This window comes from Squalius cephalus (assembly GCF_949319135.1).
Source record: "Squalius cephalus genome assembly, chromosome: 9".
Taxonomy (NCBI): domain Eukaryota; kingdom Metazoa; phylum Chordata; class Actinopteri; order Cypriniformes; family Leuciscidae; genus Squalius; species Squalius cephalus.
The window spans coordinates 27,267,264-27,282,567 of NC_137130.1; the positions used below are offsets into that span (position 1 = coordinate 27,267,264).

General features: G+C 38.4%; 1 protein-coding gene across 3 annotated transcripts in view; it reads left to right on the forward strand.

Annotated features, from left to right (window-relative positions):
• The window catches only part of col4a2 (collagen, type IV, alpha 2), a 115,885-nt gene that overhangs the window by 77,598 nt on the left and 22,983 nt on the right, over window positions 1-15,304 (forward strand). For all 3 annotated transcript variants that reach the window (XM_079881649.1, XM_079881650.1, XM_079881651.1), the window contains exons 24-33: window positions 3,136-3,242; window positions 3,424-3,607; window positions 9,355-9,393; window positions 9,771-9,845; window positions 9,962-10,060; window positions 10,178-10,399; window positions 11,998-12,159; window positions 12,621-12,791; window positions 12,956-13,099; window positions 13,580-13,711. In XM_079881649.1, coding sequence (XP_079737775.1) covers window positions 3,136-3,242; window positions 3,424-3,607; window positions 9,355-9,393; window positions 9,771-9,845; window positions 9,962-10,060; window positions 10,178-10,399; window positions 11,998-12,159; window positions 12,621-12,791; window positions 12,956-13,099; window positions 13,580-13,711 — 1,335 coding nt within the window. The remainder of the gene's footprint in view (window positions 1-3,135; window positions 3,243-3,423; window positions 3,608-9,354; window positions 9,394-9,770; window positions 9,846-9,961; window positions 10,061-10,177; window positions 10,400-11,997; window positions 12,160-12,620; window positions 12,792-12,955; window positions 13,100-13,579; window positions 13,712-15,304) is intronic.

The window sequence follows — 15,304 nt, forward strand, 5'->3', positions numbered from 1 at the left end:
TTTTGTATTTTTGTAGCGGTGTCTTAGTGTCTTAGTCTAGCATTTGTCGCCAAGTCATAGCTAATACTGTCTTAAATAGCCTGTGCATAGCACTTCATCTTTTATAAGATGAGATTTTGACCAAAAGATAGAACGAGATGCTGTGTCATGATGTTGACGCAATTAGAATGCTTTCAGCGTGACCCAGTGTCTGAGTCATATGTAGGACATGCCAAGGCATTGGCCTGGGACAAAGTCAGGTGACAAAATGTTAGCTTAATCATTTCTATAACACCTGCAGGAGATTGTCACCAGATTTACTTGTCTGAAGAAATCGCTTAGGTGTACTTGAAGTATGGCACCATGTGTATTTTGACGCCACGTCATGGTTTTCACGTAATGGCAACAACAATACCTATGCCACCATACTGAGAGGATGCCTGCATACAGGTTGTGGAAGTTTGCAAAAGCACTGTAGTACAGGAAGGCCTCATCCTGAGAGGACCTGACATCCTGGGGTTGACTCCACATCCACACTATAAAACCTGGAGAATGTGTGTGTGTCTACCCCAGCACGAGGGAACCTGCGGGCTGCAGCCAGACCTCAGCCGTCTAGCATCACGCAAGAAACCGGACACCAGGACATGCTTCCCCACTGAAGCTCCTTCAATCTGGTTGTGGCAAGCTGAAGTAGCGGCCACATAAACCTTAAGGGTAGTGGGGGTCAGTCCAACTGGGGGATACTCTTGAAGAAACTCCAGTACTGAATCAACTCCAGTATTAAATCAACTGGGCAGTCGGCTGGGTTAAGATGGCATTGTTCGCACCATGGTGAGAAAATATGCCATTTAAGAGTATACAGCTTTCTAGTAGAAGGAGCTCTAGCGTTTAGGATGGTATTAATAACATCGATTGAGAGACCAGAATCTATGAACTGGTACTCCTTTAGGGGCCAGAACCACAGTTTCCAGATCTCCGGTCAGGGGGTAAAGAATGTCCCCCAAGCCAGAGACAGAAGGTCCCCCCTGGTCGGAATCTCCCATGGAGAACCTTCAAGGAGAGATCAGGCCAGACAGAACAGGGTTACCAAAATTAACCACAACCCCTCTTGACAGACCCTCGCCAGAACTCCCTGTCACGTCTGTGACATGGCATCCAGCCTCAAAGGAGCTGGAGGATGGAGAGAAAACCAAAGGGGACGGTGCGTTGACTCCTCGGAGGCAAACAAGTCCACTTCCGCCCTGCCAAACTTCTGCCATATGGACTCCACTATTTGAAAGTGAAATCGCCAATCCCCGTGCCTCAGCCTTTGCCTTCGATAGGATGTCTGCTTCCGTACTGAGGTGTCCCGGGATGTAAACTGCCCTCAGGGAGAGCAGTTTGCCTTCCACCCAGAGCAAACTAAATTCTTGATGTGAGCGAGAATGACACTTTGATGTCGAACCGCCATCTCCTGCGACTTGGCTCAAATTTAGTACACGGATCCCCTGGAGTCGCAGTGGAGCCAGGGCTGCATCCATGCACTTGGTAAAGGTTTGAGGAGACAAGGCTATGCCAAACGGAAGAACCCAATATTGGTACGCTTCCTCCTGCCCCCCAAAAGCAAACCTCTTGTGAATGGGTAACATTTCTATGTGAAAATATGCGTCCTTCAGATCTATCATGACAAACCAATCCTCGGATTGGATGTGAGGTACAATAAGTTTTAACGTCAACAGGTTGAAAGACCAGTTTGCTGGATCCGGCGAGGGATGAACTGCTGCAAGGCCTCGGATTGCTTTGCCACCTAAAACCTGCCGATGACTGTACTGACAGTGCCGCCAAACAAGCCAGATGGTGAGATCGGGACGCCCAGCAACAAAGCTCTTTCTTTATTCGGTATCCCCAAGAGGTTGAGCCACAGATGCCTCTCCGTAACCACCAAACCAGCCATAGAACAGTCGATAGCACGGGCCATCTGCTTAGTGGCGGAGAGACAGATCTGTGGCCTTGTGGAGCTCTTTAACCACTTTGGGGCTAAGGTCCTCGCCAGTGTCAAGTTTTCTGAGCAGGTCAGCCTGGTAGGCCTGTAACACCGACATGGTGTGCTGGGACCCACCAGCCTGACCTGCCACCTCATAAGTTTTGCCCACTAAGAAAGACATTACACTGCATGGCTTTGAGGGTCTCTTCTACCCGAGGCATCAACTTGTTACCCATGCTCAGTAAACCCAATGATAGTTGAATAATCTGACGTCATTGAGTTATGAACACGGGCAGAATAAGGGGCTTTCCATGACTTCAAGATCACATCATGAGGATCAGGAAAAAGGGGAGGTTCATTTTGGGTGGCTGGGCCCGACCGCTAGTAAAGAAGTGCTTGTCCTGTTTACTACGCACCGCTTCCCTCTTCTAATTTGGCCACTCGATATTTAATGTAGCCACCGCACAAGTGACGACATCTAGCAGTTTCTCACAAGTCTTAGAGGAAGATGTAGACTGCCTGCCGGTTGCACTCATTCCCTCGAGAGCTGATCAAGCATACTCTGCTCTGAGACAGAGAAAACACAACTCGTGTCTGTCGTCCCCAGGAATAGCACGATTTCTTTCCTTTTTTTCACTCCTGTTCTAGACAAACAGACAGATTGCACACACAGTGACAGACAAAGTGGCTTCTGAAGACAAGAAGCTGGTGACACTCTTGTGCAGGTGTTAATTGTAGAATTGATTAAGCACGCCATTGCGTCACCTGCCATCATCACAGGCCAATGGCTTGGCGTGTACTACACGTGACTCAGACACCGGTTCACAGGCATTCCCATTGGATCAACACCATGGTGTGATGTCTATATTCCCTTGAAAGAGAGCCTAATATGATGCACTGCTGTTAGTGCCTTAGATGCAGCCGGTCTAATGATTGACAAAACACATATATCTGACATAAGCTGGTCAAAAACCTTGTAGCTCTATTTGAGCTTGCTTTTGGTAAAATTTTAATAACACAATGACACATGAAAGTGTCTGATCATATATAAAGCCACAATATCAACTTTGACAACACAGTGTTTAATTATTAAAAAATAAAAATAAAAAAATTCTGAAAAGTAGCGGTTTGGTTTCCACCTGAAAGCAACGATGTGCAAATTTTAATATTTTGTCTGCACTTGTGAAATGCAGGATTACCTGGTGACCCAGGGGACCCAGGTGCTATTGGTTTCACAGGAGTGCAGGGAAGGCCTGGAAGTGATGGAAAAGATGGTGAACCAGGTCTTAGAGGATCTCCTGTGAGTCTTGCATTTCAAAACACTTCAAAACAACACTAATGAGAAGACAGTGGCTGTATTGATGTGCACTGTGCATTGTGTAGTGACTTCTGTGATATTGATCAAGAAAAGTTTTAACTCTGATGCCAGTCTTAACCTAAGTATGTAATTTAGATGCATCTGTATGCTTGTTTTCCTTCAGGGAGAGGGTCCTGTAGGTGAGCCTGGAGAGAAGGGATACCCAGGTGCTCCAGGTCTTCCAGGTCCAAAAGGCCCAGCAGGACCACCTGGTCAAGTTCTTGGAGCAACTAAAGGTGTAAAGGGCCTTCCTGGAGATAACGGACAAATTGGTGTTGAGGGAGTAAACGGTTTTCGTGGTGCTCCAGGTGTGTATCGGTGTTATTTGTGTATCATCAATAAACAGTATTATTATAGGTTTTGTTAATATTTTGAATTAGGTTTTATGTTTTATCTTTTCTGTTTTCACTTTAATTTTTGTAATTTTAAAGAATTGCTCATTTTGTTGTTTGTTACTGTCATTTTTATTAAATTCTAAGCAGTGTTTATTAATTTTATTGATTCGTTTTTGTTTATTTAGTTTCAGTTAAACTAAACAAAAAAAATATAAATGTTGCCTTTTTAATATTTTGGTAACTCTTTACCAACTCTAGAAATATGAGATAATGTGCTTGTTAATGTTAACTAATGAACTTATTAAACATTACATAATGATTAAGAGATCATTATTTAATGTAAATTGAAATGCTCACAAATGTTATTAAACTTTCAATTGATATGATATTGCACTTTTTAAAAATCTACAAATGATTTTGACAGCTTGATTAAATGATTTGCATTTATTATTTGAAAGCTTAATTGATAAATCATTAACATACATTATATAATGCTTAACGGATTATTATTTAATATATATTCAAATAGCTATGAGACCTAATGCTAAATATGCTAATTGTCAATCATCTTTGATGATAGTGGTCTTGACAGAACTGTGGTTATGATGAGTTACTGAATAATATGTTTATATGAATAGTGTGTGATGTGCTTAAAATGATTAATTAAACTATTTTTTCACAACATTTGTGAATGTAAAAAAAATTGCATTAGGTAATATATGAATCGAAGTTTAATGGGATTTGTTAGCTTTTTTTATACTGAACTGTTAATCATTATGTAATCTTTAGTACGTTTATTTAAACATTAACAAGCTATTGACCCCTGTACACTGTTGACCACTTGACCAAGCCTTAAACCTACCCATACCACCAAATCTGTCCCTAACATTACCCGTATCACAACTTAATAGCAGCAAAAGTGTTTTGCAATAGAACATGAATACAATAAGTACATTGTGCCTGACAATTTATTTTGTTTGTTTGTTTTGTTTATTTATTTTACTTAAGTACATCGTAGTTAAAGACACCTAATATAAAGTGGAACCAGTTATACTGGTAACACTTTATTTTGACAGTCCCTTTTGAACATTCTGCTGACTATAAGCAACTATGCAACTACATGTCAACTAACTTATTAGATTATTAGTAGACTGTCTGCTTAACAGATCATTATTTAATGTGCATTAAAATGCTTGGAAATGTCATTAAACTTCAGTTCATTTATAACCTACCCAGACAGCATGGTAACATTGATTCAATATTGAGTTTTGATCCAAACCATCATTTTGGTTGACATCAAAATTTCAATGTTTAAAGTGTGTTGGATCAGCATTGAAATGTTGATGAAAGGGAACAGCACACATGGTTGAAGACAGTGACATTGAACTAACAGTGAGTCTTAGTTTATGAGCACAAGATCTTGCAGGCATGTATCTGTGCAAAACACTACTGGGTGTTTCCCAATCAGTGGGGCGTTTCAGTTCATTATGAGCACTTTCATTTACATTTATTCATTTAGCTGACGCTTTTATCCAAAGCGACTTACAATTGCTATATATGTCAGAGGTCGCACGCCTCTGGAGCAACTAGGGGTTAAGTGTCTTGCTCAGGGACACATTGGTGTCTCACAGTGGATTCGAACCCGGGTCTCTCACACCAAAGGCATGTGTCTTATCCATTGCGCCACACCACCCCACATTCGCCACACCACCCCACATTCCACTTTCAATGGTGTTACCTCATTTGCTCTAATACACTGGGGGTTTGGTTTAGGGGTGGGCCCTCATGATTTTAGCATGTCTTTTGAAAAAACAATTATAGTTTGCACTAAAAGTTGGCACTAATTGGTATACGCCCATTTTGGTTTTGCATGTGGGCTTCTCAGTAGTTAATTGATGCTTCCTTATTAGAGAGAAAACACAAGGTGCATCCTATACGGAAGTCTTGTGTGTTTGACATGCATGAACTCTCCGAGTTTCAAACAATGGTGCATATAATGTATTTCTGCTTTTAGCATGCTTTTTACTTGCATTTTATTTATTGTTACTAAATCTACTAACATACATTAATTTTCCAAGTAAGTAAAGTGTTGAAATAAATCGCACAGATAGCATGGGAACATTAATACAATGTTGAGTTTTGATCCAAACCATAATTTTGGTTGAGATTGACATTTCAGTGTTTAAAGTGTGTTGGATCAGCATTGAAATTTTGATGAAAGCCAACAGCACACATGGGTGGAGACAGTGACATTGAACTAACAGTGATTTGTAGTTGATGAGCACAAGATCATTCAGGCATGTATCTCTGCAGAACACTAGTGGGTGTTTCTCTATCAGTGGGGCGTTTTCAAACCACAATGGGCATTTTCAACCGCTTTACCTGATTTGCTCTAATCCAGTGGGGGCTTGGTTTAGGGGTGGGGTGGTTTAGCAAGTCTGTTGAAAAATGGTTGAAAAACATTTATTGTAGTTTGAAATTGGCCACTGATTGCTAAACGCCCATTTTGGTTTTGCATGCGCACTTCTCAGTAGTGTAACGCTTCCTCATTAGAGAGAAAACATAGGTGCATCCTATACAGAAGTCTGGTTTGTTGAAGCACCTGACATACTTACATGACTTCTCTAGCACAGTTTCAAACAATGGTGCATCTATATACTTAAAAAATGCACATTACTTTAGTAAAGTTTATTACGAATTTCCTGAATAAAGTTCTAACGTCATTTAACACATTTCTTGAAGTGCAGAAGACATGAACATGAGCAAGAAAGTTACACTGCAAACATAGCCCATGTCTTGCATCCATCAGTGCTTGCATGCAGAGCACATTGCTCCTTTAGTAGGAATGAAGGCCGACGAAGATGGACAATAAATAAATAGAAAGCACCCCCCTCCTGATAATGCTGACATTGATTATACACCGAGTTGTTGTCGACAGCATAATCACCTGACCTGGGACTTGATGATATCCTGTGCCTTATCACTGCTTAATCAGGTAATCATTCAAATTCCTGAATCTGTATTAAATTTGAGAAATTTCCACTGAAACACAATAACAAAAAACATCTTGGGTTTATTAAGAAAGTGACTGACATGGCTATTTTATTTCGTGAAATTTGAAGAGATTAAGGTCTACATAAGGTGAATCTGCAGCTTCAAAGGGATAGTTCATCCCGAAATGAAAATTCTGTCATTATTTACTCATCCTCAAGTTGTTCCAAACCTGCATGCATTTCTTCTGCTGCACACAAAAGAAGATAGAGTGAAGAATGTTGGCATCCAGACAGTTGAGGGTAGCCATTGACTTCCATGGTATTTATTTTCTACTATGGAAATCAATGGCCATCGTCAACTTCCTGGTTACCAACATTCTTTAAAATATCTTCTTTTGTGTTCAACAGAAGAAAGAAACTCATACAGGTTTGGAACAACTTGAGGGTGAGTAAATGATGACAGAATTTTCATTTCGGGATGAACTATCCCTTTGAAGCTGCAGATTCACCTTATGTAGACCTTAATCTCTTCAAATATGGCTGAACCATCCCTTTAAAGAAATTTTCATTGTAAAAACCAAAGTTCTTTTATTCTACAAGATAAACGTGTTACTTGAATGCTATGTAGTTTCACAGAAATTGAACTGAGATATAGTTAATGGCTACAGCTCATAGGTGTTTGTTCCTCTTCATGAAGAGTTTAGCTCCAACACCTGCCTGGAAGTGTTCATTGATCCTAATGACCTTGATTAGCTTGATTAGCTGCTTCAGGTGTGTTTAATTAGGGCTGGAGATAAAATCGGACACCCCTGCCGTAGTGATTTTTTTTATATTGAAGCATTAATAGATTTTAAAAAAAATAAATGAAAAAATCAGAATTTAACGATACTTTAATCATAGTTAGAATATTTTGTGTTCAGCAACTTTTTTTAAAAAGCGAATTGTATTGTGTTTAGTATATTAACATTCTTGAATGTGGCAACTGAATTGACTTGTTCTCGAGTAACATCATGCTTTCTTTTTCAGATTTCAGAGAACCCAGAGGAAAAGAGGCAGTAGTCTGATGTATGACAGATTTTTAAAAACCTGAACCGTTGGACCACCTGTAGTTATGATGACATCAGACTTCAGAAGCCAATTTTATTTTTAAAGGTTGAAATGCTTTTGTCCTATTTCTCCCCCTTTCTTTTTTAAAGAATGATCTTTTAATATATTTTTTGCCATTGATTGATTGAATAAAATAAATTAACTCAACTGCTGGAAATGTGTCATTTATATTTTAAAAGGTTTTTGCCAAATTTTTGGTCAGGAATTTGTTGACGCATCATTGAAGTGTAGTTGAAATATTAATGTTGTTTCAACATTAACTTGGTACATCAGATGGCAACATTGGTTGACATGTTCCTTTTCAGTTGTATTTTCAGTGTTTCAACAAAATGTATTTAGAATCAACATCACATTGTAACATTGATCAAACCATATTACCAAAGATTATTTCTGTTAATTTCAGTGTTGATTCAACAGCAGTGATGTAGATTCAACATCATAGTGTAACGATGATTCAACAATATTACCATCGATTTATTTTAGTTAATTTCAGAGTTGATTCAACAGCAGTGATGTAGATTCAACATCATAACGATGATTCAATATTACCATTGATTATTTTAGTTAATTTCTGTGTTGATTCAACAGCAGTGATGTAGATTCAACATCTTAGTGTAACGTTGATTCAATATTACCATTGATTATTTGTGTTAATTTCAGTATTGATTCAGCATTGGTGATGTAGAATCAATCATAGTGTAATGTTGATTCAACATTAACTGAGGGTGCAAAAGTGATGTTGATAAAAAATCACTTTGTAATGTTGAATCAATACTATTACCGTTGATTTTTGGTTGAAATCTCAACATTGCTTCAGCATTAACTGAGGGTGCAAAAGTGACATTGAAACAACATCACTTTGTAATGTTGAAGCAATATTAACACTATTGAATTGTGATTGAAATCTGAACATTATTTCAATATTAACCGAGGGTGCAAAAGTGACATTGAAACAACATCACTTTTTAATGTTGAAGCAATATTAACACTATTGATTTGTGGTTGAAATCTGAACATTATTTCAATATTAACTGAGGGTGCAAGAGTGATGGTAAAACAACATCACTTTCTAACGTTATTTCAATGTAATCAGCGTTGACGCATCAACACTGACTCAACATTGTTTCAATGGTTACATGCTATCTGGGTAGTGCACTTTTTATTTTAGTTTTACAAAAGTACAAATGCAAAAAGCTGTTTGGTAGCTATGAATGATCCAAATTTAACAATATAAGAATGAACATTTCATTTTGATGGTCCCTTTAACACATTCTGTTGACTATAAGTAACGTTGCACCTACATGTCTACTAACTCTCATTAGGGTTAGATTAAGTTGACATGCAGTTGCAAAGTTACTTATAGTCAGTAAAATGTCTGTTGGAGGACCATCACAATAAAGAGTTAGAAGATATTAATGAAAGTTATTATAAAGTAAATATATATATATATATGAGCCAGGTGTGAAAATTCTCTAAGACCACTAGAAAATTGTAATTTCTGTGTTTTGCTTTTTGTATTGAATATTTTTCTTTTTTTCTAGTGAGTTTAGCAAATCCACAGAATGTTATACTCTTCTTCTTAGTCTTTGTATTCATGTCTATTTTACATGTGTCTTACAGGAGACTGTAGCTCAAGAGAAGATCAATGGAATATCGAAGGTAGCTGGATCAAATCTACAACAATATCTTTAAAGATAACTGTAAAGATAACTATGACGTTAACTGTTGTTGTCCACACCAATGGATAATAACATTGTGTTTATTATAAGCGAGCACTGCAGTTGTCCTCTGCTGCTTTAAACACTCAAACTTTTTAAAGACAGGTGATTTCTGATTTGCTGTCAATGTTTTTATCATTCATCAGCTGGAAACTGTTCTGAAAGTTATTCCAGTGATATGTAGTCCTAGGCATGAACGGGCCTTTGGTGCTTTACCACATTGCAGTCAATCCACCATCTATGATCACCAATAACCAACTGTGTGTATATATATATATATATATATATATATAGTTTGACATGTTAATCTTGTTACAGTGGAGTGTATTGGAGATCCCGGGCCACCTGGAGATCCCGGGCTGCCTGGATTCCCAGGGTTGGAAGGATTTACTGGTAATTGGATGTATTATTATAATATTTTCCTCAATAAAAAAAAAAAAAATAAAAACTATTATTATAATAATTTTATCTCTAGTTATGTTATGCCTGCCCATATATGTGTGTTTTAGGAGTACCAGGTCTCAAAGGCATGCCAGGTCTTTCTGGAGGACCCGGGGCTAAAGGAGAGCAAGGTGAACCAGGAAGAGGAGGCCCACCTGGGCCAAGGGGTGAGCATTGGGTGGCCTATGTGTTATTGTACATTTTATTTAATCATTCTGTATACTTTAACCCCTGTCTGTCTATTAGGCCTTTTTAGCTCTGATCATTTGATTTTGACCACATAGGTTTTGTTGGACCTCGGGGCAATTTAGGATATTCTGGCACCAAAGGTGTGAAAGGAGCTCCAGGCATCTTTGGTGTACCAGGTTTGGATGGTGCTTCAGGGGAAAAGGGTGAACATGGTGAAGTTTTAGGAGCATCTACTGGAGCTCCTGGAGAACCAGGACTGCCAGGACAGAGGGGTGAAACTGGCGTTCCAGGAGACCCAGGCCAAAAAGGATACCCAGGTGAGAACTTCATGTGTCTATGGCCCTTTTTACACCTGATAAGATGAGTTTTCAGTGAACCGATCACAGGTGGTCAGCCTAGATGCATTACGGTTTACACCTGGTATTTTTAACATGCGTTTTAAATGCATCTCCTGTGAGCATTTTTTGTTCAGATTTCATCAAGAGTTGACCCTTCCATCTGTTTTTGTCACACTCTACATCACTGTCGCAGGAGCGCAGACTGCAACGCAAAAAAATTGAATGAATGAAGCCATTATTGCTTACAAGTGAGGGCAAAAGGAAGCGAATGGAAAGGATGTGAATATTAACAGCAATTTTGATCATAATCCATGTATTATTGGCACAAAATTGCGACATATGGTATTAACATGCGAAAGTTGGAAACATTTGTTTTGCGTTTTCGACAACCTCTGGAAGTGGTCAAAAGTGGACAAGCTCAAAAGGTTTTTGACCCCTTTTACACCTGTATTTAAAGTAATCCACTTGTGTTTGGATCAACGAAAACGTATCTTAAAACCAGGTGTCTGTCAAACCCATAATGATTGACATATGCTGATGGTTTATAGTCTTTTTACTTTTGACTCTTTTAAAAGCATTTTAAACTTACAGGCAAACAAACTTTCCTTTTCTAGTTTCTTCCTAGGTCTGCATATTAAAGTCATGTGCCAAACCCAAATAGTCTTAAAATGTGTTAGTGTGTCAATAAAACATGGTATCTATGTATGAAATGTATGATTTATTTCTATTATTATTATTATTATTTGATTAATGTATTTTGATTAATGTATCTTCATATTAAACTATGTTATTCCCTTAACTAAGACGAGTTGATACATACCTCTCTCGACTCAATCGCTCTGGCGACACTTTGATAGCACTTAGCTTAGCCCAGTTCATTCATTAGGGACCAAACAGAGATGAAGTTAGAAGCGACCAAACACCTCCACGTTTTCCCTATTTAAATACAGTTACATGAGTAGTTACACGACCAAGTATGGTGACACAAAATAAAACGTGGCGCGTTAAAAGGATAACTATAATGTATGGCGGAATAGCACTTGGGAGCACTTTAACTCTGCGCAGTAAAAAGTCACGCCTGAAAAATCCTCTCACTCTCACTTCTGTCATAAGAACCAACGTGACTTTTTTAACTACTCGTGTAACTGTATTTAAATAGGGAAAACGTGGAGGTGTTTGGTCACTTCTAACTTCATCTCTGTTTGGACCCTAATGAATGAACTGGGCTAAGCTAAGTGCTATCAAAGTGTCGCCAGAGCGATTGAGTGCACGCACTGAGATGAGAGAGGTATGTATCAACTCGTCTTAGTTAAGGGAATAACATAGTTTAATATGAAAAAAACGGTGAAGTATCCCTTTAAGATATGATTTCATGATCGGCACACATTTTACTTTTCTGTGATTGTGATCCTATGTAAAAACATTTATGCCACCTCTTGCATTTGTAAAAAGCATATTTTATGCTACTTCTAAAACTTCTGTCTCCAACCCTCAGAAGCTCAAAAGTGAAAGTCTATGATTAAGGTGGATCAGTTCTGTTGTTAATGACACTCACTAAAGGATGCGATGTCACACAGGTATGGAGGGAATGCCAGGTATGATCGGCCTCAGGGGTGAAGGTGGTCCTCCAGGTTTTCAAGGAGAGATAGGAAAACCTGGACCGCAAGGAACATTTGGCTTTCCTGGGCAGCCCGGTTACAAAGGACCTCCTGGACCATCAGGAAAAACCGGAGAACCAGGTAATTAAATTGATGGGAAAAACATCAGAAAATTCAGAAGGTATCTTTTTTTTGTTGCCCTCATACCGGAAAAGAAAAGTAGAGAATTAACCCAGAACTACCAAATACCTTCAATAACAGGGGACTTGTTACATCTACCAAAGCTCACTCCTCATTTTTTAATGTTAGGGTCAGTTAAGCAAGCGTGTTTATCTAGTAATCATTCAGCAATACCGTACATGGAAAGAGACTGGGAAATCAATGGCCAGTGAATTGGACTCTGATTTTCCTTTATTCTCTGCTCCAACTCTTGGTCTTTATCTCTTTAGATTCTTAATCAAATGGTCTTTAGGATCAGAAACATAAATTTAGTCAAGTATGTCCAAACCAATTGACTTGTAGTGTATATTATACATTAGATTTGATTTTAGTGGAATGAAGCAAATCCTCTTTCTCCTAACAATGCTTAAATGTCTCTTTAGGTCCAAGTGGAATAAGGGGAGACCAGGGAGACCCAGGCCCTTATGGACCCAGTGGAGTAAAGGGTGCCATTGGAGACCCTGGAAATGTTGGGGTACCAGGAAATATTGGGGCCCCAGGAGATCCAGGACAACCAGGGCCCTCTGGATTTGGTGGTAATCCAGGGTTTAGAGGTAATTTGTCTTTTTGTTCTTGATTTAATGTTACTTAGAATTGGCAGATTTAAATATGTTTAGTTTGCAATAAGCAGATAGAAATAGTTTGATCATTGATGGTGCTTAAACCCAAAATGGCATTAATTGAATATTGCATTATTATTTTTTCATAAACAACAAAGGTCCCAAAGGTGGTCAGGGCATGACAGGTTTTCCCGGAAAGCTAGGTGAGCAAGGTTTGAAAGGACTTTCAGGAAAGAAAGGACAAATAGGATTTCAAGGACAACAAGGTCCAAAAGGACTTCCTGGCCCTCCAGGAGAAAAAGGTGAATCAAGAGCATGATTCTGTATGCATGTACATGCACAATATGTAATATACATTCTACCATAGTCATATATTTGATTTATTATTTATTTTACCCCACTTACAAGTTTCCCTTATAAATGTAATAATTCCATAATTCCGTTTTTCATGGCCATTTCTTGGCTGTTCTTTTCAGTGTTTTTAAAATATTTTTTAACTGCTCCATCTGTCAACAACAGCCTCTTTGCAAAATAACAGACTGATTAAACAATCTGTGCTTAAATGTGCTGCTCAAATCAAAGGTTAGACTAAAATGATTTGCAACCTGTATTTGGACTGTGGAGGAACTTTTGCATTAATTTCTCATTACATAACATCTTTTTTAATGACGCATGTGTCATTGTTGTCTATATATTGTATTCTTGGTAAACTATTTAAGATTATATTGAAAATGAAATATGCATAATGTCTTGAGCATGTGGTGTATATGCTTTTTCTCAAGGTGACAGAGGGCTGGTGGGACCTCCAGGCGAAAAGGCAATCATTAAAATGCTACCAAAAATGAAAGACGACATGAAGGGAATAAAAGGTGACCATGGAAAAATGGGAGTACCTGGCTTCACTGGTCCCAGAGGTGACTACAATCATATTTATTTTCTACTCAAGGCCACAAAGAGTAGCATACTTCATATGCAGGGTTTGGAATTTACTTTTTCGCTCACCGGCCAATTTGGCTACAAAATGTTTATGTTAACGGCCATTCAGAACATCTACTAGCTAAAAATAATAATAATAAAAAAAGAAATAAAAAGAAATAAACCAGATTAACTAAATCACAGCTGCTCACCTTGTGTGTTTCCATATGTGTGAACACAATTTAGCAGCAAGCCAAACTCCCTTCAAATAAAGACTGGAGCCAGGGTGTAGTTTTCAAAACTCCTGGGGCCGTATTCACAAAGCATTTTATCTTACCACTAGGAGTACTAATAAATCGCACTAAAAGATTTTAGCTAGGAGTTTTCTCTTAAAAGTTATTCACAACGCCTTTCAGACCTACTCTTAGTAAAGAAAAATGACAACTCCTAAACTAAGAGTGAGTCTTCGTTGCTATGGATGACGTCATTACTCATGCACAAGTTTGACTGAAGTGACCACCTTGATTGGCTGATGATTGTAACGCGGGAATGATTCCAAACACCTCCCCTACGATGATGAGTGACAGGTGACAGGTCTGAGAATGTGTGCGCTACACAAGTAGTGCGAAGGACGGAAGATGATGAATAACTGAATAAATAGCCTAAATGAATAAAGAGTAAGGCAAAACAAATAGCCTGTAGCCTAATGAAACATATGGATTGATGCAATATCTTTGCAACATTATTGAATTAATCTGTCACTATATGCCTCTGCCTACGTTTGCAAAGAGAAGAACATTTTAATTTGATTCACAATGAAACGTTTCAATTAGTTTACATGCAATGAGTAGCCTAGTTTTGGTTGTTGTTGGTGGCGTTATTGCATCCCTAGTTATGCCTACAATGCAAAATTGTTCCCTCGCGATTGGAAGCTCCTGTAGCCGCCGCATACGCATTTCAAAACATCGCAACGTGAAATGCCACAAAAAGCGGTTTGTGAATAGGTCTTAGTGAGTTAGGAGTCCTCTCGACTTCTTTTAAGCTGTCCCAGGCTTAGGTGCTACTTTTAGGGCTAAAATGCTTCGTGAATTACTCTTAGTGAAAAAAATCCTAAAGTTACGAGTGACACGCCCATTATTTTTAGGAGTTGCTCCTAAATTCGCCAGTTAGGAGCTACTTTTAGCCTTAAAATTCTTTGTGAATACGGCCCCTGATGTTTACTCCAATATGCTTCAAAGGAGAGTGAAACTATCAAAAATAATAAACAAATAAATTGCTTTTAGTAAAAAGAATACAAAATATATACACAATATAAAGGCTGACAGAGCAGAGTTACCCGTTGAGCAATTGGTGTATAAAACAACACTTAATTATTACCAATATAGCATAGGAAATAAAGAAAATATTCTCAATTTACACATTTTACAATAATTACTTACTGACAATGCTTTCGAGGGCATGAACATTAAAGAAAACTGGAGCGGCAGTCACATGGAGCTTAATGCTTGAGAGAGCTGAGCAAACTGAAACTAAAATGGCTGCTCCCTTGATTAGTCTGGTAATTTAAGACTCAAAATTAGAGTCCCAAGGGT